The 27,127-nt window shown below is 36.1% G+C and overlaps 1 protein-coding gene across 4 annotated transcripts in view; it reads right to left on the bottom strand.

Moving 5' to 3' along the window:
• CTNNA2 (catenin alpha 2) overlaps nucleotides 1-27,127 on the bottom strand; it is a 1,421,691-nt gene that overhangs the window by 1,149,190 nt on the left and 245,374 nt on the right. For all 4 annotated transcript variants that reach the window (XM_063457611.1, XM_063457613.1, XM_063457612.1 and 1 more), the window contains exon 3: nucleotides 13,228-13,423. In XM_063457611.1, coding sequence (XP_063313681.1) covers nucleotides 13,228-13,423 — 196 coding nt within the window. The remainder of the gene's footprint in view (nucleotides 1-13,227; nucleotides 13,424-27,127) is intronic.

The raw sequence follows: 27,127 nt of genomic DNA, 5'->3' as shown, positions 1-27,127 counted from the left end.
ATCGGGACAGGGATCCAACACGCAGAGTACGAACAGTAGAGAAGTACGTATACCGGACCTTAGAATGGCCGGACTAACGTAAGGAGAAAGCAGAGAATAGTCAGAGACAAGCCGGGGTCGAGGGAACGAGAGGACAGGTAAGCGAGAGACAAGCCGAGGTCAAAGGACACGAGAGGTAAACAGGAACGATAGTACAAGCCGAGTCAAAACCAGATAGAACGATAAACATAAGAGCACTGAGGGACCAGACAAGCTAGAACCACGACAGGGCAATGAACCATTAGCCACATCCCTCTTTTATACCCTGGTTCTCTAAATCATGGCTCCGCCCTTGCCGAGTCCTGATTCGTTGTTCCGAACCAGATTGACAGGTCGGGATGTGATTGCCGTCATGACGTCGGCTCCTGAGCGTCGTGTCATAAAAGGAAGTGGGGTTCTCGCGGCCAGCGTGGGAATGACTACGAGAGCTGTGAGGATTAGATGAATCAGCCCCGCTGAGAGAACGGACGTCGGGAAGTCTAACCTCCTCCGAGGTAGAGACTTCAGGTACCCTGACAAAAGGAATGGTAACATCCGAGTTTATTCACCGAGCAGGCATTTTAAATGGTAGTAAATAAATAGTAGTAAATTGTGAGCTATAGTCTATTTTTGCAAGTTATTTTGCAATTCACCACCATTTATTGTTTATGGGGTAAATTCTTAAGAAATAAAATAATAAATAAATCGAAAAAAACAAAACAAAATACTATTTTGAACTTGTATAGTTATAACAAAAACTGGACTTTGAAATACCCAGGATTCCTGCAATCCTGAAAGCTTTTTAACAGCCTAAATTTAACAAAACCCCCATTTAAACTTCCATCAGTCTTCTGTAGATCATATGTAAAAGAATATTGATTGCCTTTAATCTAAAAGTGATGTATACACTTTGCATTTTTTTATATATATATATATATATATATATTTTTTTTTTGCTTGCTTAGGATGATGGGATGATAAGAGTTATATACCTTGAAAAGTGATGGATATGGATTATTTATGTAATGGCCAAATAGCATCTACGTCATGGCTTCTGCTCAGTTACACCATGTAGGTGCAGGAATGCGAATGAAATCCAAATTACATATATTTGTCATTGTGACATTTCCAGTGTACATTTCGGTCCTGTTAATGAAAAACCCTGAAGTGCTTTTCAAATTATGAACCTAGAACACTTTCATTATATCGACCACATACCTGTTAAAGAACAAATCCTGCCTTAACGTAGGATAGAATCCCATTGAGCCAGAAAACCTAACAGCATTTGATAATAGAAGCTGAAAGTCTTACATTTTACTATATTTCCATGAAATCAAAATGTAAAAGGGTTTATTGTGGTTTGATGATGGTGTAAAGGGGATACAAAGAAAACATTTAGCTTGTCACACAAATGCATATAAAATGATATTTTCTTTTTAAAATGATGTTTATTCTTAAAGGTAACTGGGCCTTTTAAAAAGTATTGTTGTTATTTTGTTCCGGTATAGTAATGCTTAAAATAAAATCAATTATTTTCAAGTTTTATTGTAAACCAGAAAGCTTCTAACTGTAACCGTGCTCTGGATTTTGAAGCTCTTGAGAATACTTTCCCTTCTGTTAAGGGTATCTTTAATGTCAAGGATCATCTAGGCAGAACATCGCAGGTATAGTATCTCCCAAATATATAACTGTACAGTTTTTGTTCAACTCGACAAGGAATTTCACTCAGTTTGAGAAAATTGTTTTGATCGCAGTACATAGAATGAGGATATGCCAAAAAGCCAAAGGACCCAGTGGAATTTCTGGTTCATCAGCTGTGACCCTTACGTTTGCAAAGCAAAACATGGCATCTGTGCCTTTTAGATGGAGAGATGAGTTTAAATTGGCTAGTTAATAGACTCTGCATCCTGAGTAGGACAGATATGTATTTATTATTCTATAGCAAGTATTGTCCTGATTATATGTGCACTCTCTGTAAAGAAAACATATCAATAATAACGCACATTTTATTATAAAATAGGTCAATATGTCCAAACATGGTTTTCACAAAAGTGGGAGAGTGGTACCCTAAAATCTGAAAAACACATTTCTTTTTTCATTCTATGCTAAGCAAATGAAAAGTTATATTTTGTAAAATCGAATTGTGTTCCATCTCACAGAAATCTAGCAAAGAAGGTCCGTTCTTGGCTTTGCTTCATATCCTACAGTAATAATTTGTATCTCCCCGCACTTTCTGGCTGTAAGGTAAGCATTCACCGCCAGCAAGGGAAACATTTGAACATTATGTGGACAAATAAACTCAATAAAAGATCTGGGCCTATAGCAATTTAACATAGAACTGCAATCTCTTTAACAGTTAGGGATGTGTTAGCTGCATAACATGGTATCCGTGTTTGTCATCATAAATCTTACGGCTCATATGTCACATTTACTTTTCTTCAATTCAAAGTGCTTGGAAAAGCTACATCCCAAAGGGAGGGGATCTTATCCAGACATTATGCAATACTTGTTCATTTGTCTTTCCATCAGTAAATGGTATAAGTGGATTGAAGTACACTGTGATCTAACAAAAATATTTTTTTTTCTGTATGATTTTCTTTAACATCCAAGACGTAGCAACTTTTAAAATTTAAAAGGATTATAAGATTACACGTCCCACAATTCTTAAGGGGGATGGGGCTGTCATTCTCTCAAAATGACAACATTTAACATAAGATTGAAAAATAACTAACTTGTTTTACCCCTTTACTTTATTTCAAATATATACATTTGATATTTAGCCAAACTGCCAAACTTCCCCGGTGTCCCTATTTAGGAGAGACAGTCTATGTACATAAAATAACATTTTTTGAAATTACTTTTTTTCAGTATACATTGTTTTTACTAAGTCACCTAAAATTTCTCAGATCAGCCCCAACCCTGGCTAACCCCCTCACACCCCTGAAGTTAAAAGTGTCCCTCTTTGTCCATGTGCAATGATGAAAGATATGATTTAGCAATTGGCATCAAATACCATTAGAATTCTAGCACAACAAGAGCACACATTGCCTTTCGAGACGAAAAACTGTTGTTTTTGGTTCTTGCCTTCTTTCTATGCTGACTACTAGACTGTTTTTTTGGCCAAACAGTAATTCGACTCAATTTGGGTCAACCGAGTGATTAACTGACTTTCCGAACTTCGAGCCGAAATGTAACTGAATTACAGAACAACTGTAAAGCCAAACAGTATTGATTCAGAAGATAAGGAAATATATATATATATATATTTATAATATAATATTTTTAGATATATTTTGCTGAACAATGATTAGTCCATTTTACATCTTTTTTTGTACTTCTGATTCAAAATCTTGGTTCCAAAATTCTGCAGAGTTAAAACGACAGCCAGACAAAATTTGTGTAAAAAGTCCTGAAATAAGTTTTTTTCAAAAAATTGTTTCGACTGAGAGACATCTTCCTGCTGTTCACAAGTTTATGGATTGGAAAAAGCTGTGTTTTTGCAATGCAAATTGACCAGGGGCCACTATGGAATTGCTCGGATCAGTTAGAGGAAACAGGTAAGCTCTCTGGGAGTAAAATGTGTTAAACCTTTTTTGGGGAGTTGCCTTTAATCTCTACACACAATGTTCCTGTGTATGGACATAATTAAAGGTAAGTATTTACAAGTAATCATGGCATGTGATCTTATGCAAATATTTGCACTTATGGACGTAATGTACATCCCAAGGATGATAGGGGAGAGATTAACTACAGATCTTCAATGGAGTCTGTGTTAAAGGGACACTAGGGGCAGCCCAGACCACTTCACCACAATGACCCATTTGAACCCTGCAGGTGAAAACCTTGCCGCTGTGCAGAGCAGACTTTTTTCATTGCATGTTTTAAGTGCCTCTAGTGGCTGTCACGCATAGAGTCACTAGAGGTGCTTCCTCCGAAATAGCAGAGTGAAACTCTGCTATTCCAAATACAGGGTCTCAGATAGACCTTCTAGGTAGGTCTAATTTTGTAAGCATCACTTATTGCACATTGTGTCTAGTTTAGAGTTTAACTACTGCTGTTATTGCAATATAGTGCCTGTTGCAGCCTCCTGTGGGTGATTAGAATTCAATTAACAAAACAAGAGATATGAACTTCTAAAGTAAACACTGCCATAGGTTCATCAGGCCTAAACAATAGATCTGCATATTGTCCAGTCTAGTTATTATGTAGCAGTTAGTGGAAATCATTGCTCTTTTCTAAATACATGTATCTATATGCTTATGGTTTAAACATGGCATGACATTTCATAGAGCCGGGATTTGAGTACATGGGGTTAAGCAGCCAGAGTCAATTTCCAGGGCTACATTTCTGCACTTAGCCATCTTATTTTGTAATTCTTAAGTTAGCACAGGCACCAACAAAGCATTTAGTTAAATATACTGTACATCATATTTAGCACCAATTTTCAATATTGTAATAATACAAAAAGAACACAAAATATAAATCATATCGTTGCGGTTACAAAACAGTTGAGGACATGTTAGAGTGATCATTTTTGACTGGGCCAAAAGACAGAACAATAAAACACTATATGCGGAATACAACAATTGCCTTCCTGTCATTTACTATGCCATTATTGAAGCTGTATGGTCAAGGAAATTCCCCAGTCGATATGCAAATCAGAAGGCTATATAAACATTTAATGCACATCCTTAGATGTCAGGCGGGGCAGTACCAGTGGAGGCAGTGTGCTGCCAATGTCCCGCATGTCCTCAGAGGTGAAAAGGTGGAGAATCTAAAATAAAACTCCATGGAACATCCAATAAAAATAACTAGAAAAACTGACCCAATTATTTCAATGCTTACCAATGGGGTTTTGGCTGATGCTGGATATCTTCATGCATAGCGTGAGGACATCCAGCATTACACGACCAAAAGTCGCATAATGACCCGAAAGTCCCTCTAGTGGCTGTCTGATAGACAGCCACTAGAGGTGGATTTTACCATCCAAGGCATTTATTGAAGATTATCAAAAACTGCAACAATTGCAGGGTTAAACTGACGGGGAGAGTTCACCCAGAACACTTTAATGAGCTCAAGTAGTCTGGGTGCCTATAATGTCATTTTAAATGCCACCACATTCCCCCCTTGCATGTCCCAATATAGTTGGACTAAAGTAATGAAGTAGAATCTAAGCAGAAAGAGTTCCACTATGGTACAGGTGAATTTGGTTTGAGTGCCACGTTGCAGAGAAAGATGATCTTTGTAAACACCACTTGGTAATAAGGTCCCAGAGAATTTTACGATGGCCGAATCACAGCTCCTTCCCTTGTGGTTTTGTATTGTTATATTACATTGTACATTATGAAAATTTCCAGGTTTCAAATCTTTACTTGGTTTTGTTACTGCACGTTTGTTAAATACAGATTATATATGCCTTGTCTTCCTTTATCTGCTTCTGATTTTACACCCTAACATCTGCAAGGTGCAAGATAAACAAGCCTTTGTTATAGCCTATTCAACATGATGTACATTTCTCCATAGATATAATGAGCTACAATGCTTTTGAAGAATTATCAAAGTGCTAAAAAAAAAAAAAATCTATTGGCAGTAGTGGCCATGTCTGCAAGGACGCGGCACTTTATGCAAGAACCAAATGCACATTGCTCATCAGAAGCAATCTAGGATACATTTCCCACTAAGCTACATTTATATTAAAGTTAGTGCCAATAAAGTAGTCATTTTTTTCTAAGAAATCTGCTAGTTTTTCCATCCTCCTTGACATTTGTGATAGCTTTCACTAAAAGAAAAAATAGAAAACCTTATGTCTCTGTAATCAAACACTCCGTTAAACATGTTTTCTCAGTAAGGTTACAGATAAATAGCCCGTGTTTTTGTGATTCTAGGATAGATGAGCATTATCGAGCTTGTTATAATGTCTGCCTTATCTCGCTAAGTTTTTCTCAGTACTACAGCCAGCAGATATTACACCAAACACTGTCACTCAGCTTGTTCGCTTTATACATTTACAGTCACAGAGAAGTGCATCTTATTTGACAAGCACACAATGTCATGTATAAAGGGCACTTACAGATGTGATTGGTGTTTCTGCTAAAGCATTGCACACATCTTCTAATGGGCAAACCAAGGATTTCAACAACAGCTTTGGGAAATATAAAAGTTGAATATACTTTTAGTCCTGCAATACAATGTGACCCTCTAAGGGCATGACTCAGATGGGAGGGAGGCAGTCCAATTACAAATTTACTGCATGAGCCACCAAAGGGCATATAGTAAAATACAAATAAGTTAAAAACTGAAAAGTAAAGCAAATTAAAAAAGTGGGCTACAATTGTATCTCATCCACCAATATCCAAGGGTCGGACAGTAGTTCACAATAATGATACATGGTTGGATCCTCGGCTCTTTTATGACACTATGTCAATGGGTGAGGAGTTGATTTTACTGAGCTGTGACATTCTTTTGAAACTTTTCTCTCATCCTATACATTATGAAGGCTATAATATGTTCCATGGGTCACCAATGTTCCATGGGTCACTAATTCAGTTATGCTATAAAACACCCAAATAGAAACAATCCTTTGACTACTTTCAATATCTGCAACAGTTTTTGAACAGGGAATTGCAACATCTACTGGTCCCAGATCCCCTCCAACTATGTAAAGTCCTGTGTTTAAGTAGTGGGTACAGTGTACTGAGACACCAAAATCCCCCATTCCGTCCACCTTCTTTTCAATAAAACCTGAGACATGCTTATGGTACAAAATAGGCCACAGCTTTATGTACAAACAAATATTGTTAACCATAACTTAACATATAAACATAATACAGTATTTAACGCACACTCGTCCTTGCCAGTTCGTCCCACTGATAATCACAAATCCTTCTTTGCACATAGCGATAGTAATCATAATAAATAAAAATGGAGTTTGCTTTGTTTCACTGGTAATAGCGAGCAAGTTTTAGGCGTATCTGATAGATAGAACTAGAACCCATTCTGAGCCCAGATTTAACTTGCTCAAATGCTGACAAAGGGTTTAATCAAACTACACATCATTTGTCCACTCTGCCTTTGGTGTCAGGAATCCGGGAACCTGCACACACAGACAGAATCAAAAACAAGAATATTTGTAATACCGGTCCTTAGAATGGCCGGGTTATACAAATAAGCAGAGTCACTCTACAAGCCGAGGTCAAAGAATTACAGAGGTAAGGAATAACGATGAAACAAGCAGAGGTCAATGGATTAGAGAGAGCAGTCAAGGTACCAAACAACTATACAGAAAGAATGCACTATTGGGCTAACAAGAAACCACAACAGGGCAACAGGAAATGGGAGAGGTAAGTATAAATAGGCATCATTTACTTCTGACTGGTTAAATTCCGCTAATCTGACCTCTGACGTAATTTTCATTCGCCGAATTCGATCTACCCAATTCTGCGTTTGGTTCGACGAACGCCGAATTCGGTAGTTTATTTGGGCGCATAATTGTACACAGACAGAATGCCGGAGGGGATCGTGGCACCCGAAGCTCCGGCAGGAGGTAAGTGGGCAGGAAGCCTGACAATTGGCCGTCAAGCTCTTTATTCACCTCTCAGAGTCAAGTCCTGTCCTTATATCATGGAGTCATCTCCTTGAGGTGACGAGTCTTGCAGGATCCCGACTACAATGCATCCTGGGAAGGGCAGAGGAGGAGACTTCTAACAAGAAGATGGCAGCACGTTAAATAAAGACTTAGTGGGACTGGAAGCACATTACATAAATGTAAATATTACTAGTCCCGGGGTAAACTGCAACCATTAGGAGGATTCAGGAGACCATAAGATGGAAAGAAAAAAAGAAAGTGACAGAACCACTTTAATTGGCAAGTATTTTTGAAAGTATTTATATATATATGGATTGCATTTAAAGATTTTTTAAAAATAAAGATTAGAATAGAACACACACACACATATATATATATATATATATATATATATATATATATACACACACATTTGTATTCTTACTTCTTTTAAAAATTTCTGTATTTATTTTTGCATACCAAATAAAATGTGTGCCGCTTTAAAAAATAATAAAAAATAGCAGAACAAAAAAGTAAAAAAATTAAAATAAATCTTTTTTTTTTTTTAAATAAACTGTTCCCTGCAAGTACTGATAAAAATGGCCCTATCCTACAGAAAAGCAAACACAGACTATTTGTGTCTGCAAGAAACACATGCAAACAGCCAAAATCCTTTAAAAGCTATTGTTTGCCAGGCAATTCAACTTCCCTTGGAAAATGTGTTATGAGCAGTTACAATACCCAAAAGATTTCTTTAAAGAAAAATATTACTCCCCCCCCCCCCCCCTCAGTTTTTACATTTAGTCCGACCAACACTTTTATATATAGAACGTGGACTTCAGAGTCTCATTGATTGAGACACGGGGGGAAGCAGAAAGTAAAGAAGGTTGAACTAAATGTTTCAATGGAATAGGCTGTCACAATGAATCCATGTTTAAAAGCCCTGCTGGAAAACGTTTCCTGAGGTATAATTATTTTATTGTGTTTTTAAAGATTATGTTGATAATTGTAAGAATACACTGACAATAAATGTTCTGCACCAAACGTAACAGGTTTCATGAAGAACAAGTTCTCCTGTTGTGCAGTATACTAGAAATGATTTTGAAATGAGTGGGGAAATTAAATGTTTTTTTTTTTTTTTATAGCACCTATCATATCTCAAAATCTTAGGACTCTTCAGCCATTTTTTTTTTTGTGAGGCATTGTGGGATATCTCCAGGTTTCACAACTCATTACTATGGGTGTGGTGAAATGGGGAATAAAAGTTAATTTATGGTGCCTCCTATGCAATAGTTAAGCTTCCACCTCTAATTTGTTTTTATTATTAAAAATGATTTTGTGAAAGAAAAAAAAAATGATAATTGTTAAAACCTCTACTCACTCTACTTAAAGTGTATATGGTAAATATTGTAAAGCAGTTTAGGAGTTAAATAATTTTGTTTATGTAGCCCTTGTCACACCTCCCTGCATGTGACATGCACAGTCCTCCTACAAACACTTTCTGTCAAAGAGATCTCATTTTTGTAAACTTCCTTTATTGCATAATCTGTTTAATGTAGAATTTATTATCTCTGCTCTGTTAAAGGGACACTGTAGGCACCCAGACCACTTCAGCTAATTTAAGTGGTCTGGGTGCTGTATCCCTTTTGCACCTAGTGCTGCAATGTTAAACATTGTAGTTCCAGAGAAACGGCAATATTTACATTGCAGCTCTAAGTCTGCCCTCAGTGGCGGTCTACCAGACAGGCACTAGAGGGCTTCCAGAATTAAAACTGACTTTTGGTCCGTTATCTGAGGCTGGACGTCCTCACACCCTGCATGAGGACCTCCAGCATCAGATTTTCCTAATGTGAGCATGGCCATTGACATCAGCAGGGGGAGGAGCCTGACCCAGCACCGAGGGACATCGGCGCTGGATTCAGGTAAGTGACTGAAGTGGTTTTAACTCCTTCAGCACCGCGGGAGGGGGCAGGGGGGTATGAGGGAGTGGGCTCCTTAGAAATCTACAGTGCCAGGAAAACGGCTTTGTTTTCCTGGCACTATAGTATCCCTTTAATAGCATGCAGTAGCCTCATTTGTATGAATTAAGTTCAATTTACAGAGCAAGAGACAAAAACTTCTAAAGTACGTCAACATCTGATTGAATTATTTGTTTCATGCAGGCAGTGTTAATCACAGCCAGATAAGGTGTGGCTAGGGCTGCATAAACATAAATAAAAGTGATTTAACTCCTAAATGGCAGATTATTGCATTGTGCCAATAAGTGAGATTAAAGTTCACCGGGTATGGTACGATTTAGCCACACTGAAATGAGAATGGATGAATTCTGTGATTCCCCCTTGATTCACAGGCTCTCATAGCATCACCTGAGCATACAATAGGTGCATATATTTTGGACAGAAAAAGTGCAACCTCCAGCAGTGGGGCTTAGGGTGTCAGGGAAGTCTCCAGTTTTTTTTGTTTTTTTTACTGATTGACAACAGCATGATATTATCTGGAGGGACTATAGCTATAGTTGTAAAACACCATAACCACTAAAATAAATCAAAGTGGATAAATACTTTTAGTGGCCCTTTTAAGCATATAATGAGCATGATCCTGAATCCTATATCTATGAACAGAGTTTGGATCATATCACTGGACCACATATTTAGCTTGTACAGACTGTACAATAATACATCATTATTCATAATCAGTATGTGATGTATTCAAACATACATTTCAAAACACACAGACTAGATAAAGAAATACTCAATTTCTATAGGCTATGGCTAGCATACCCATCAGAGAAACAGAATTTACAGATTTGTTTTATTTTTTTTCTTTCAAGATAAGCTGAAGCAAATGGGAATGTAAAAGCCCAAGTCTTGTTGAGATGTGTCTCAGTTAACCAATCTTTTAATATGTAGCCCGCACAGTAATCATTTCAGGCAACACATAGATTAACCAGCGATTCCTGCAGACACCTTAAAGCAGAATAATATGCTGAATAGATCCATTCAATAGAAACATAACTATTTCATTGATAATACCAGTAGTTTGCAACTTTTGACAATTTCACAATAAGAGGTTTAGTACAAGAAATAAACTACAAATAATATACCGTTTTTGCAAACTTCAGCTCTCAACCAAGATCTTACCTTGAGTTCAAGATCTAAATCTAAATATGGCCAAAAAGTCCATCAATTACTGTGAAACACGAATTCAAAAGTTCAGTCAGTTTATGGTTTGGAAGTTCTATTTTAACTGGAGGCTTTGAGTATCACTATTGTAGATATCAAAGAATCAACATGTCCATGTGTCAAAAGAAAATGTGAAATCACAAGATATCTTTGCATGTCTTTTAAAGAACAGCCGCCGCCAATAATACCCGTCCAGAGCACTTTTTAATTGGCAGGTTTTTCTCAGCTATGTAGAATGCCTAGGATATACAATGGTTTCAGATCTACTCCGATAGGTCCAGGCAATCATTTTGTTCTGAGTTATTTTTTATTTAATGTTATTAATAGAATCATATTTGATCCTTACATTATGGATTGTTATCGTGCAAGACGTTTGACGATACCACTCAGAATCAGAAACATGGTGTGTTGTTATTTTTGTGTCTTCTTGACTGGAATATTTCTCACCATTGTCTGCTCAACCCAATGAAAATTACTAAAAAAAAAAGTTTCAAACATAAAAGTACACCTCCAGAAGCATTCTGTGATTAAACTGGAGTGGTGTTTTCCAACTTTCCAACTGTGGTTTAAAACCACCACCATGTTTAACCCCTTAAGGATCAAACTTCTGGAATAAAAGGGAATCATGACACGACACACATGACATGTGTCCTTAAGGGGTTAAAAGAGAATTGACACTTTATACCATTGAATAAAACTTGTGTTAACATTTCTTTTTCCATACGATCCTCCATTTTATTTACATCCCAAATTACATCATTATCCAGTTCAGACAAGGTAAAGCCTGGGCATACATTTCAAAAGAAATATACATTGTTTTATTTCTCCTCTCTTCTTTATACTTTCTTTATGCTGACTCCCAGGTACAAAGGACAGAGCTTAGAACAATGATTGACAGGGAGCCAAAATGGAGGGGCCATTTTGCCGGATTTCTACATTTTATTTTATTTTCCACACTTTACAAATACATAATTTTGTCTTTAAGGATAATGTTATGGACATGAAATATGTATACCATTTTAACACAATATTTGTGCTTTTTACGCCCATAACTCTCAAAGTTATAAGTTCACCATTTAAGAGATATTCCCTACATAGATGCCATTTTAAGCACTGAAAAGGTTAATTAACAAACCAGTTTAACCAGTTCAGAGTCAGGAGGCAGGTTGATGAGTAGGGAATTGGCTGGAAGGAGGAACATGTTACTATGGTAATTGTAAAGCTGTAGATGTTTGAGAGCTGCTTTTGGGAGTTTTTTGGGAATAGCAGCAGTGTAGCAGTACAAGGGTACAGGCAGCCTTACTAAAAAAAATTTAATGGCTGTAAGTATGCGCTCTGTGTTCATATTTTCTATCCTGGGACATGAAGTTTCATCTATCCAGAGCAGCAGAAACCTTTATCTCGAGTTCATCTAAGATCCTGGGACGTTAAGGATAAACTGTTTAATTTTGTTATAGCTTTCATACTTGTGTTTAGATTGTTTTAACTGCAAATGTGGTAATTATATGATTAGTAATGCAAAGGATAATTGTCTTGTAGTATTACAAGTGTTTGGATAGAACATGTTTAATAAAAAGATGTAAAAGAAAATATAACAAATATTAACATATTTTTATTAAACATTATCTTTTGCTGCACTGTGAGTGACTGTCATTTGGTCTTTATGTTAGGATATAACTCTGCTGAAATACCTTATGCAGCTAATAATCTAAAAAGATAGCTGTACAAAATAAAAGGGTTGGTTTTGAATGCTTTCAAATATATGTGGGCTTCCATTGACTCTATTGTTATTGTAACTAGACGATGTCTATTGTTAGTGAAACTAGGTTACACCAGGACACATGACTGGTGGCCATCTTGATGCTCTTTGAAGCACATAGTCAGCAACCATCTTGGTTCTCTTAAAAAGTTTAACACAGTAGTTATTGTGAAACATTTTGAATTGCACAAACTAATTCATCCAAAACCATGAACCACAACAGATAAGTAAACATAGTATAAAAAAAAACAAATACTGGAAATTGACAGTCCTTTTTCTCTCATTAGGTCTACCAGAGATGACATTTTCTAAGAGAAGCTTATAAAAAATGATTTTCTTCAAGCATGGCATAACATTCATGGCACTCTAGAGGCAGCACCTCTTTGAAGCACCACTATGCAAAGGGTCAGTATGGTCACCTTTCATCTCAGCATACCTGGAACACATTTGAAGGGTCTCATAACCAATTCTCAGGACTCTAGAGCAGCTCATCAATATGCAGATGGAAAATTGGGATAATGTTATTTAAGTTCCCGTTAAGCACATACCTCAAACAGCACGTAATTTGATATTCATTTTTTTATGCCTTTTGACCAGTTTTCATGCCTTTTGACCATAAGGGCTATGCTTCCTCTGTATTTGATATATCTAATATGAGCACCCTATTTGTCCTCTTATCATGAAACATTAAAGCCTTCTCTTACCTTGTTTACGCACATCTTCTACTGCGGAGATCAGGTCCTCCTTCAAATCATGACTTTCTTTTGCAATCTGCTCTCCTTTCTCCAAGAAATTGTGGGTGGCCTGTTCTACAGAGGCAGCCAGGACATGAGCCTTTTTTGACCGACCTTTCTTCTTACCAGATGGGCCCTTATTGCTTGTGTTCACCAGGGTAGTGACCTAGAAGAATTATATGATGTGAGAGGAAATAAATAAATAAATAAACAATTCATTTGTAAATAAGAAGCATCAGTAAAACAAAGATGAAGCAACCAGAGGTAATTCAACAATAATGCTAGGAGGATTACTAAAATAAAAAAATAAAATAAACTGATGCAAGGAAAAATATTGGACTGTAAGAATAAGTAGTTTATCTGTACTAATCACTCAGAGGAAGTCAGAATTTAGAATAAGTAAGAAACAGGCCAGCCCGTTTTTTCCCCCCACCATTAAAATACGTAATTAAATCATTCTAGAAAACCAACATCCACAACAAATATACACAGAAGGTCTACAAATTATAAAAACATATTCCAGTCCCATTGGAAGAGCTTTTTGTTATATGTAAGAATAAGACATTACACAAACAATTATACGACTGTGTCCTGCAATTGGCAATATGTATTAATTAGGGACCAGCACCCCACACCACTAAAGAAAGTAGTTCCTTTTTCGGTTTTAAAAGAGCAATAGCTATTGTCAAACTGCATTTATGACTCATTTCAATCAGGTTTCAGGAAACAGCATAGTACTGACATTGACAGGGTCGAGCATTCATTACCACTACTCCTTATGCTTCTGTTGCATTTGATACTGTGGACCATGCATCTTACTAAGTCACCTGCAGGATGTGTGTGGGCTGGATGATACAGCCCTAAACTGGTTTAAATCATTTCGGTCTGACAGATCCAAGAGAGTATCTTCATACACACCTGTTCCCTTGGAATAGGGAGTTCCACCAGACTCCATGTCATCTATGTTATTTGCATCATATTTGCCTCCAATAATAAAACATGGTACACTGCTATGCAGATGACACTCAGATTCTGTCACAGTTTTCACCATGCCATCCAGACGGCCAGGTGTGAGCAACCCAAAAGGTGTCAGACAGGGCGATTTTAACCTGGACCCTTCTGTATCCCAAGACATCTTCCCTGCCTGTGAGCCACTTCAGAACGTCTGGTTCTAGCCCTGTTTACCTGGTATTGTCTGCAGCACTGGGGGCTGGACTTCATCTGTGGTTGCTGTCTATCAATCTAACTCTACCTGAGGTGGATTATTCGTTATCCACCTAAATAACACTGCCTCTCCCTGAGGGCAGGGTCAGTTTGTTGTTTCATGTTTCCTGTTGCTTTAGACTGACTTGGCTTGTAAACCCTGCTTATGGATCTTCATTATTGCTTGTTTGCTGCCTGCCCTAACCTTTGGAACCGTGTCTGACTACTCTTATGGATTTGCCCTTGTCTCTTTCCTCATACCCGGTTACTGTTCCTGCCTAAGTCCTGGGCAGATTCACAGCCCAGGTATCTTCTTATCTGATTACTGTGGGCTGTGTTTATCTGCAAGGATGAGCAAACATCTCTGCACTTCGGACTCCAAACTAAGGTTAAGCAGTGACAGATACGTATCTTCTTCAAGTCAAGCTGAAGTTTTTAAATAGAAATGATCAATGAATGCTTTTGTGATCTCCTGGAATGGATGAGTGCCAGCTGACATTAAACCCTGGCAAAACTGAGTTACTTGTGATGAATGGGAGTGTGATGGCAACTAAACTCCATTTTAAATCTCTACAGCAGCCTGTAGTTGATATGGTGCTAGGAGATGTCACTGACCATTTGGATCTCAGACATCTTACCATCTTACCAAAAGACTCTTCAGACCTTTATAGGATTAAATGGGTTGGTGGACACAAGACAATGAGACAATGGTATTCAGACCAAGTAGTCCGTTAAAGAGGGAATCCTCAACTTACAAGGATTTAAGGAGCACTAGAGTCTGTAAAGAAGGAATCTATCTAAACCGAGACTGCTGTGAATACATCAACTACTGAGAATGAATGAGAAATATTAGAGGACTCTTTATGTAGGGCTATAAGGTAGCACTAACAGCACACTCAGTGAGTGTATCGTTGGGTATAATAATCAGAGCTTAGTGAGTTAAAATGTAAAACGAATAAACAAGTTCCTAATAAAATAACTAACATCCCAGAGAAAAATAAGACAACAACTGAGCTAGAAAGACAGCATTACTCATGACTAAAATAGACAATTAAAAAGCGAGATACAGATCGACCAGCACTATAATTTACGTTACATTTCTGAAAAGTATAATTATGTAGTTTCTAACTTTATTTCAATTTAGTCTCAATCTGTATCCAAAAAGTTCTACATAGAGTAGCAAAGGTTTTGTTAAATGAACCAAACCTTTCACAGACACACAGAATTGAACTGGGCAATTTAATGCACATAAAATAAGCTTAGAAATACAGATAAAATAGATAACTGTTCAATAGAGTTATGAACGGGTATTATAGATTAATACAGATAAGCAAATCGCAAGCATGTAAAATAAAGATCAATCATTTGGCATACCCTTTCCCATTCTTTTACACTTTTTCCCAGTCTCTAGTTTTGTTTTGTTTTTTAAATATCTCACATTTTGACAGAATATAATTGGGGCGGATTTCCTCTCTCTCACAAATGATGCAAATAAGCACCATATCATGTGACGTTTTAAATATTAAGGTCCCATTTATCTAGGATTGCTTTCCTTCTTTTTTTTAAAAAATTGTTTATTACTTCTGATTTCCTACATTTGCCCCACCCAATCACTCATTAAAGGAACACTCCACAAACCTAAAGCTCTTTAGTTTGAAGTACTTTATGTATGTAGAGTGTTCTCTTTTTCATTTGATAAAAAAGGGGAGATTGCAATGGTAATTGGCCCTTTTATAAATTAAACTTCTTCCACCCCACTGGCTGTCACTCAACCGCTTCTGTTACTTCCTTGTTTGGTTAGATCATCGGAGCAAAACTCAAGAGACAACAATTGCTCAGAGCACCTGCCTAGCAAACACTTCTCATTGAGCTGCATTGGGAAGTCTGTAATTGGACAGCCACAACAAGTCTGGGCGGGGTTAGAAGGGGAGGGCTTGCAAAGGCTTCAAACAAGAGGCTTGCAGTGTTTTAATTTAATTATACACCTAATAAAAATGAGTACTTAAATGTATGCATGTTTTTAGTTGGGCTTGTATCTACTAAATAGTGTTTATATTTTTTTATATTTTCTTATTAGAGCAGAGGAGTGTCTCTTTAAATTATCATACACCTACAGGGAAAAAAAACATGTATGTACTAGAATAACGGTTTAATGATTTATGCTTATTCCTAATAGTATGGTTATAATAAGTAGGGACTATCTTGCTTAGAATTATTTTTTGGTTAACAGTCTGTCAATATCATCAATCTGTTTATTCCTGAGATATAATGTATCCCAATCATTCAGTGTCTCTTCATGTAAACACCAATAGATTTATCTTGCTATATTCTCTTTTCAGCGTGCTAATGGATCACCAAACTACTGGAAACATCCGATGACCTGAAAAAAGACAGCTCTGACATTTCAATGCAATTTCTTTTCCCTTCCTGTTCTAATGTCATCCTTCCACTTGAATGCACGGTCTTATTGCCTCACTGATTATACTAATAGTATCTACCCCAAGCTGTGCTTCCCATCTTTATCAGACTTCCAAGAACTCAGTTAATAAAACTAAAGAAGAGAGTGAAGACTCAGAAACTAGGAAATAATGCACTGCTAAAATAATCCATACATGCGATCAGAAGACGGACCATTTCGATCAATTATTATTTTGTTGCACAATCCTTTATAGGGTATTGAGAAGGCTGCTACGGACAGGTTCACATTTACAACGTGTCATTTGCCATATACTTAACTCATTGGGATGTTTTTCTTATTTTGAAATAGATTCAGGTGATAGAATGTATTAATTTTGCCTCCTTTAGAAGTATGTCGGTGCATTCTATCAGCTTCAGACGGAAAAGGAAAATGATGTGAATAAATTAGCCGCATTAAAAACAAACTAAAGCATAAGGCACGCCGTAGTAAAATGCAGATGCAAAAAAATAACTTATTCCTGCTGACAGCAATATATTTAAAACTACTGCATGATGTTTAAATGATGTATTCAAAAATGCATTTTTCAAAAAAAACAAGACAAAAAAAACAAAAAAAAAACACATGTTCAGCTTTCCACCAGAAACTATGAATAATGCTACTGTTGAATATTTTCTGTCAATCTATTTTTTTTTTGTTTTAATTTTTTGTCCTGTTTTTTTCCCTCTGGGTAAAAGGTTAATAATTGAGAAGAATGTTAATAGGACAAGATTAGAGTTTAAAAGGACCCTCTCCAACCGGTGTCTTGGCTGTGCATTGCCGTTACTGCAGTGCTGTCAACCAACCAGTGATGCCCGAGAGATCCCCGTGGTGCTGAGAGTGAAGCACGGCTTATTGCTAAATAAACTGTAACCTTATCAGCTTCTGGACCTACTGTGAACTTGGTAATGAAAGAGAAAATGGGTGCATCTGTGTCACTGCATTCCTGGGGCTGGGAAGGTGATAATATAAACGAAAGCCTGAGCTGATTTTGGATAAAGAAAATTAGGAATGCACAAAAATCTGTTTTTAAAAAGGTAGTGTGTGCAGACATCACAGTCCAATTGAGCCTGGAACCCCTCTAGCAGTTTAAATGTTACCTGCCATAACGCTCACTAAGCCAAAGTTCACCCCTGCAGTGAGCCTGTTGTGCATTGTGTTTAGAATAATAAGTGAACATATTGTAAGCTGTATTGCTCTGAGTGTCCCAGTTGGCATAAACACCGAACAAACTCAACAGATTTTGTGTATCGAGCTCCACAGCCTGGCAAAGAACGTAACTTAGGAATTAGAGCTGCAGGCGAACAGATCTAAAGTTAACTTGCCCTAGGCTAGAGAGAAATCAAGTGGCAATCCAAAGCAGACTCATAATACATGGCGTTCTCTCATTAATGCTGCCATGTATTAAAACATAGTCACCAATTTGGAGGGACCATCCCAAACTTTGTCCCCTTGTCCTAACAACCTGGCAAATTTCAGTGACTTTTTTTGTGAAGTTATTTAACCTGTATTTCTAATAAAATATTGAATATATCTACATTGTACGCCAGTCCCCCCACTTCCTTCTTGGAATTATTTTTTTTCTGAACTCATCCCTGCCGTTCAAAGCTATAAAGGTCAACATTCATTCTTCCACTTGGTCAGAATAAGTGAAGTATGCACAAATAACCCTGGTATCAGATTAAGCAGCAATCCATCAAAGAGCCCATCCAGCACTCCTTAGCAGTAAATTAATACTTCAAGTTTATTAACAACCCGTTGAGATCTGTAACAAACTCTAGTACAAAAGTGAAGCACGAGGTGAGTGAAGCAAAAACACTATTATTTGATTTATATAGTGTAGTAATTCACATGACTATGTTGTTGAGCTACTAAAACATCACTGTAAGCCAAAAAAAAATCATGTCTATTTATTTAATATATAAATATATCAAGCAGTCATTGTCTGCAAAGGATTCTTGACAAAGTATTAAAAAATAACATTTTATTTATGATCACGCTAATTTGTCGAATTTCATTTGAGCCTCTGAAATAAGTTGACTGTGTATAAAAATGGTTGCAATTCTTAAATGTTTCACACAATATATTTGTTCAACCCCTTGAATTAAAACAGAAATGCTGCACTTCAATTTTATCTCGGTTGTTTCATTTCAGATTCATTTCCTTATTTTTTAAAAAACATTTTTTATTAATTTAAATTTTTCAATATGTATAAAACATTACTAAGACATTGCTTTTAGGAACATATTTTGTAAAGATTTAAAAACACATACATTAGAGCATCTTGTAATAATTCCCCCATGAAATGCCAGCGTGTAAGAAGTAATGTGATTGCATTTATTCCTTTGGCTGTCAGATATTACTTTGGGTGACTTTGATACGATGCACTAATGCACATTTGATAATCGGAACACGTTGTTTCAGAAATATTCCTGTAGGGGGGAGCTGTCCATCGCACAAATAGGTAATATTAATTGAATTGGGCTGTATCTAAATAAAACAGTTGGCAGATCAAAACTTATCCAATGCTTAGGTAGCAAAACAAATGGAATTTTGTCCATTACTTTGTTAAGTGGGGCAGATAATTAATACCGGTCTGAAAATAATTGCTAATATCCAATACATGTTAAATTTAACAAAATAACACTTGATCGTATTCTTATTTGATTAAATGAAGATCTAACTGCCCGTTTGCTTTTCATTTTAGATTTTGATATGAGCGCTAACATGGGTGGAGGCTGATATGTCCATAATAAGTAAAAAGTTAGCGATTTGAGAGAAAACGAGGTGAACGGACGTAAAATAGCTCAGTTGGAAGGCTGAGTCAGCCATTGCTTCCAGTTTATTTTACAATCTTGCTGCAACTCACTGTTCAATAAATACGTACAACGGGATCTATTTTATCTTAACTACCATAGTTAACGTATAAATATATGGTAACACAATAAAACACGTTTCAGTAGAAATATTATATTGATACGACTAAATATGTATAATAAACCCTCTGTCTAAATTCTCAACATAATAAATAGAACTTTCTTATAACTGTATGGAATACTAATACAGAAAAATACAGCCACTTTTTGGAAACCAACAGGGAATTCTCAATCTGGAAAGATTGTTATAAAAATCTTCTTAAAATCTGCTAGCTGAGGAGACTGTAAAATAATGACTTCAGCAGACACCACAGAGTACTCTATGCAACAATGTATCTGAAGCACGGTTTAAAATGACCCTCCAGTAGAGTATGTCAAGGAAACCCTAGGGGATTACACACTAAACAGTACATTGTGGAGAACGGTATATCAATTGTTGGAAGTTAGGGGAAGAAAATAATAACCAAGGGTAAAAACACTCTCCAATTCAGCTGTTTTTACAACTTGACTAAGCATCTCGATATGAATTTCTAATTCTCCAAAGTTCATTATTTTGTATTATTGGTTACCTATTCAAAATTTAGAATTTGTTCTGAACAAGCAGAGAGATCTAACAGAGGCTTACATTCCTCATGCTCGCTGCTTTGTTATCAAAGGAACACTCCTTGTAATGCTTTATTTGTGACGAGTGTGCCCTCTTTTTTCATCGTACAAAAAGTGCAGATTTTAACAGAAATTGTCAATTTTACAAACTAAGCCTTGTTACTCCTGACAGCCCTCCTGTTACTTCCTGGTTTGGTTCTCTCAGTGGAGCTAACTCAAGAGGCAGCAATTGCCCAGAGCACCTGCCTTGCAAAAAGACTTTCCATTGAGCTGCATTGGTAAGTCTGTGATTGGACAGGCACAGAAAGCCTGGGTGGGGTAAGAAGGGGAGGTCTTGCAGTGGCTCCGGACAAGAGATCTGCTGCTTTTTCAAGCTGTGTTTAGATAAAACACAGTTAAAAAAAAGTCCATGGATGTTTTAATTAAGGGTATATATAGTAAACAGTGTTTTTCGTCTTTGGGCAATAGCATAACCCTTTAATTATTAATATTGTTAATTTGTTTTTTGTATTTTGTGGTCTAGGCAATCACCAGAAAAAAAAAAGGAACAATAATCTAAAAGAGGAATAAAAACTTGTGCTAAAAAAAAAAGATTATAGAAAAGGCATGAAAAAAGGCATCAATGCATAAAACTCTGGAGTAACTTTTTTTTATACATCTGAAAATAGCACATGGAAATAAAATCACTGGGAATGTAAAAGTGAACCATTTGCAAAAATGTTTCTATTTTTCATATATTATTAGGATAATAACAATGGATTGATATTAATTACAAGAGAAGGTGCTGAAGATGTTGAACACACACAACCATGTAAGACTAGCTTGTCTTGAGGTGAGCTAATAATATACACTCAGATACAAACACGGCAGACTATTTGCATAAAATAAATTACAAGCCCTAGGCAAAGAGTTAACACATTGTAAATAAATGTATTAAATCCAGTAATATAAACCACATAACAATTTTGGATTAAATTGTATGAGATGGAAATTACAATTTACAAAACACACACACACACACACACACATACACACATACAATATTGTAAATCACAAAATAATTTTGAAAAAGATCTCAAAGACTTTTAGAAAGGAACCGGTTATACGATTATTTTTTATTAATTTTTTTAATTGTTTTTTTCACAATTTATATAAATATCATACTGAAAGTGAATCTCTAGAATATGTCCAATAACATTTAACAAAGTTCTTAGTGAAATTCATCAGATTTTAACTGAAGCAAAGAGAAAAGTAGCAATATTAGATAGAACAGAAATTTTAAAGTATAAAGATAAGAAAGACATAAACACTAACTTTGATGTCCTTATCTGCCAATATGCAGGGAGACACAATCAAAAAATTAAAAATATTGTCAAGAATTACTTGCCAATACTTATGGATGACCCTATTTTAAATAACATTCTGAGTGATACACCAAGGATTATACACAAAGGATTATACACACTAGTCTAAAAAGGATTTTAGTAAATAATGCTTTAGATAAACCTAAAAAACCAGGTAGCTATTTTTTAAATCAACAAAAAAGCTTTTTTAGATGTGGATATTGCAATGCATGTACTAAAACACAAAACAAAAAAGAACAGGTTAAAGAATTTAAAGTAAATGAAACAACGTACAAAATTAAAGAAGGAATCACATGCAGTTCAAACAATATAATATATATGCTCACATGTACGTGTGGGCTAAACTACATAGGACGTACAATTAGATCCTTACATAATCGCATAAGCGAACATTTATATAACATTAGACGACAATATGCATTACATCAAGTTTCTTTACATTTTAAACAACATCATAGAGTAGATCCAACACAGTTAAGTTTTATAGGGATCCAACAAATTCAAAAGACATGGAGAGGGGGTGATTTTAACGAAAAAATAGGAAAAGCCGAAATGAAGTGGATTTTCGAATTAAACACTATGATTCCACACGGCCTAAATAACGACTTCGAAATATGTCATTTTTTAAATTAATTAATTATTAAATTAAAATATTTTTTACATTAAGAGAATACTTCATCCCTTCATTGCCTTGTATATTTTATATATACATTGTGTATGCATACTTCGTATGTTTCATATATGCATATATATATATATATATATATATATATATATATATATATATATATATATATATATATATATATATATATATTTAGTGTCTCTAGTTTTATAAATACGCACCTTTTTACTGTGTAATTATATACTTTCTGCACTGGTTTATGCGCATTTGCACTTTAGTATAATTAAGTCCCACGTAGTTTGTACCAGTCACCTGAGTTGTTTAAAGATGATAATTTATGTCTTTATTTGAAAACAAGGAACAGTGAATTATTTGAATTTCAAGACTAACTTTTCTCTTTACTTTTCTCCCTTTTTTACATATAACTAGTGGAAATTGTATACATTAAAATAAGTTATATTTATTTCTATATTTATCTACATTAAGACTACTAAATAATATGTTGAAATTACTCAATTTACATGTGATATTTATTTTTAAATATTATAATATGTATATTCTTCATATATAGCCTTTCCCTGTAGATGTTATCCCATTTGATGCTACTCTTATAAAATATTTTTTCTTTTTTATGGATTAAGTAGATGTCATATCTGGCACAGTATACACAATGAGGTCACTTTAAGAAGAAGAAAAAAACGTTCTATTGAATGAACTATAAAAATGTGAACAATCTTTTTTTAAATGATTTGATATAATTTTTGATTGGTAATATTGATATAAATTGCATTGAAGGAATTATTTATGTTTTAAAGTTAATTATATCTTTTTTAATAATCGTTATATTGTAATTGGGACAAATATGAAGTAACCTATCACGGAGGACATTGCCCTATTTATGCCCATAACCAACATGGCGGTTATGAACATGTCCTGAGGAAGCCACAATACGGCGAAACGCGTTGACGTCACGTAAGGGGGAGGAGCTTGCTGTGCACGGAACTCGGAGCTGATCTTCGGAAGTTTACACAGACCAGCTGATTCACAGACCGTCCGAGCCCGGGAAGCAAATTGCAGCCTGCCTGCCACCCTACTATTAAAAGCGAAGATTGTGAGTTACAGCATACGCTGTTTAAACTCACCACCTGATTCAGTAAGGGGCCAACCACCCTTCTTTTTTATTTTATTTAGTATCTATACTTTTTTCTATATTTTAATTGTATTGATGTTTTTCCCTGCATATAGCAGACAATAAATCTATGTCATTTTGCACATATATCGAAAGCACTTTACTATGAAAAGGTTGCAGCAAGTGACAATAAGTTCTGTTGAATAGATGAGAAACACGGTTTCTGTCAGTGTTAACCATCTGCACTATCATTGTATATTTTTTTTGTTGTTGTTTTTTTTACATATAACTACATCGTTTGGAGGAACCTGCATACCAATATAAAGTCTGTATTGTACTTTATTTTTTATTTTCCTCATCCTCTTTATACTTGGTGTTTTTCTTTGCTCCACTCATCATTGCACACTATTTCTTGTTGGTAGTACTTGGGAATTATACCAGAGTGTTTTTTCAACACCTTATATCCTATTTCAGCACCCAGTTTTTGTTTTATTTTCAAATTCAACAAATCAGCATATAAAAAGACAAAAACCCTCACATAACATTACATAACATAGACTCAGATGTCATGTGGGGGGACCCAGGGCTGGTCAATTTCTCCTCTTCTTTAGAATGCTACATGGCCAATATCTATAGCACGTTTTTAATTTTTGGCATTGGGTTCCTCAATAAAAGTAAGCCAATAATCCCACATATATTTCTTACTCAAATTCAAGTAAGGTAAGCTCAGATCTCTTTCCATCCTGATTTGTTCAAGAATTTGAGTTTTAACTAGGTCCCCCGTATATCAATATCACTCTTCCATTTACAAGCTATAATAGCTTTAAAAGCAACAAAACAATGGCTAATTAGATTCTGGTGTTTCCAGGACATCTTAGGCCAATGCATGTGTAATAGAGCCACTGCAGGATGTCTTTGAAAATATATATTAGTTTTATCATATATAAATTGAAAGAGCATCTTTAAGGCCTTTTTAATTTTCAAGCGGCCCCACCAAACATGAAAGAAAGTACCCTCTTTTTGGAAACATCAACAGCATAGAGAGGAGGCACTGTGATGCATCTTTGCCATCTTAACCGGCACCAAATACCATCTATAAAAGATTTGATATTGTTTATCGATTCAATTTATACTTTGAACTTGTTTACATATATTATTATAAGATTTGCACCATTTATCCAGATCCATAATACAGTCACGATTATTTTATATGACTAAATTTAAGGTTTATACTAAAACGTTTGTATGATTTCTTTACCAGTAAGATTGCTTTGCCGTTTTAATAGATACAACCCATTTTTTTTGCCATGCACCACACTATGCATATCTATAAACTTTTTTTCACACACTGTGGCTATAAATGATGTGAAACACATGGCTCAACTTGATAAAGACACTACCTAACCATTGATGGAAGACTGCATTTCACAGACTAGCAAATCTCAGCTATTAATGTAAAAAAAAACTATTTATTAAGTCATCATGCCAGATATGTCCCTGTATACGGTAGCTCATCCAGGGAGTGCTCAGAGCTATAACCTTTAAACGTATGAAAAGATAATATCAAATGAGCACAGATAGACAACGCTTAAAGATAGACAAGTCATATTGTATCTAGTCTGCCTGAGGATCAAAAGGCAAAAGCAGAAATTTATACAGAAGGCCTGAAAGGCATTACTTAAAAGAAAAAAATGTATTCTTTGTGACCCAAATCCTTCTATTCTATTGTTTAGTCATGCAGGGCTTTTATTTTGTTTCTGCCATAACACCCAATCCTAAAATAACCATACACTCTTCCTACTTTATTTGATCTTTCAACATGCTGTCTCGTTGCATGATAAATAACCAATTGCTACCTACTGCAGTAGGTTAATGGGACGGGCCCAGATAATGCCTCTCTGGGTCACTTCATAGCAACAACTCTACTGATATAAGCTCAATAGCCAAGACAGGTTGATAACACCTGGAGAGGTGTTATTAGCCTAGCACTCTCAGTCTATTACAGCTCTGAATGTTGGATGGAGTATTGCTAATGAGAAAGTGTAAACATCACATAATAAAGTCAAGCTAGGGAGGAAATGGTCTCTGGGTATTTGTAGAAAAAAATGGGGAATGGCATTCACAGACTCGTATCATAACCCCAACACTAAGATATATTGGTGTGATCACCTAGCTGGAGCATTGATCTTATAAGCCTATTGACGATCTTGTTTCAATTATTTTCCAATTTATCAAGAAGTTTAATCACAAGCAGCGCTCACAAGTGATGGCAAGGAGATTCAGGAATCGTTTCGCTCATCACAAGACCTGATCAATGAAGGCTCCCACGGTCTTGCAGGATCTTCAATAGGCCTCAGTGTTATACTCTCATACATGAGCAATAGTACAGCACAGATGCAGCTCCTGGCAGATGAAGCACCACGAGCAGAAGAAGGTCCGCTGGCAGACCTTGGCAGCAAACACCTGGGACAAATTCAGGTAGGTAAATCTACTTTCCACTGCAAACCGCCCACTAACTGGAAATGTCACATTCAAGGGTCTTCTCAAAATATGCAATTGCCCATTAAAGGAATACAACAGTCACCTAAATGACTTTAGCTAAATAAAGCAGTTTTAGTGTATAGATCATTCCCCTGCAATTTCACTGCTCAATTCACTGTCATTTAGGAGTTAAATCACTTTGTTTCTGTTTATGCAGCCCTAGCCACACCTCCCCTGGCTATGATTGACAGAGCCTGCATGAAAAAAAAAACTGGTTTCACCTTCAAACAGATGTAATTTACCTTAAATAATTGTATCTCAATCTCTAAATTGAACTTTAATCACATACAGGAGGCTCTTGCAGGGTCTAGCAAGCTATTAACATAGCAGGGGATAAGAGAATCTTAATTAAACAGAACTTGCAATAAAGAAAGCCTAAACAGGGCTCTCTTTACAGGAAGTGTTTATGGAAGGCTGTGCAAGTCACATGCAGGGAGGTGTGACTAGGGTTCATAAACAAAGGGATTTAACTCCTAAATGGCAGAGGATTGAGCAGTGAGGCTGCAGGGGCATGTTCTATACACCAAAACTGCTTCATTAAGCTAAAGTTGTTCAGGTGACTATAGTGTCCCTTTAAACTGACAGTTTGGCTTTACGAAGTACATAACTGGCTTTCTCAGGAGCATCTATTTCTAGAAAATAAATATGTCTAATGGTTTCTTAATAAAATGCACTCAGACCATTCTATCTCATTGGAGTGGCCTGGGTGCAGTTTCCCAGTCCTCTCAACCTTGCAAGTAAAAACATTGTAGTTTTAGAGAAACTGCACTGCTTAAATTGCAGAGTTAGGACTGCCTCTCTCTAGTGGCGGTCTCCCATGCTGTGCATGAGGATGTCTAGCATCTTGCAAAACGCAATAGGAAAGCATGGCGTTATGTGCATTTGTTTCCCGGATCCATCTGATATCTGAGGAGGGCGATACAGTGTTGAGGGACCTCAGCGCAGGAATTAGTCAATTGTTTTGGTGGGGGGGCATGGAGGCAAAGTGTTAGGAACACAAGTCATTTTACGAAGCCATGATACTGACATATCAATAAAACAAAAGAAGCATGACACGCTCTCTCCAGTTTTTAT

Source organism: Pelobates fuscus, chromosome 6 (genome assembly GCF_036172605.1).
Source record: "Pelobates fuscus isolate aPelFus1 chromosome 6, aPelFus1.pri, whole genome shotgun sequence".
Lineage (NCBI taxonomy): Eukaryota > Metazoa > Chordata > Amphibia > Anura > Pelobatidae > Pelobates > Pelobates fuscus.
The sequence above is the reverse complement of the archived record's forward strand: the minus strand, read 5'-3'. Positions and strand labels throughout refer to the sequence as shown.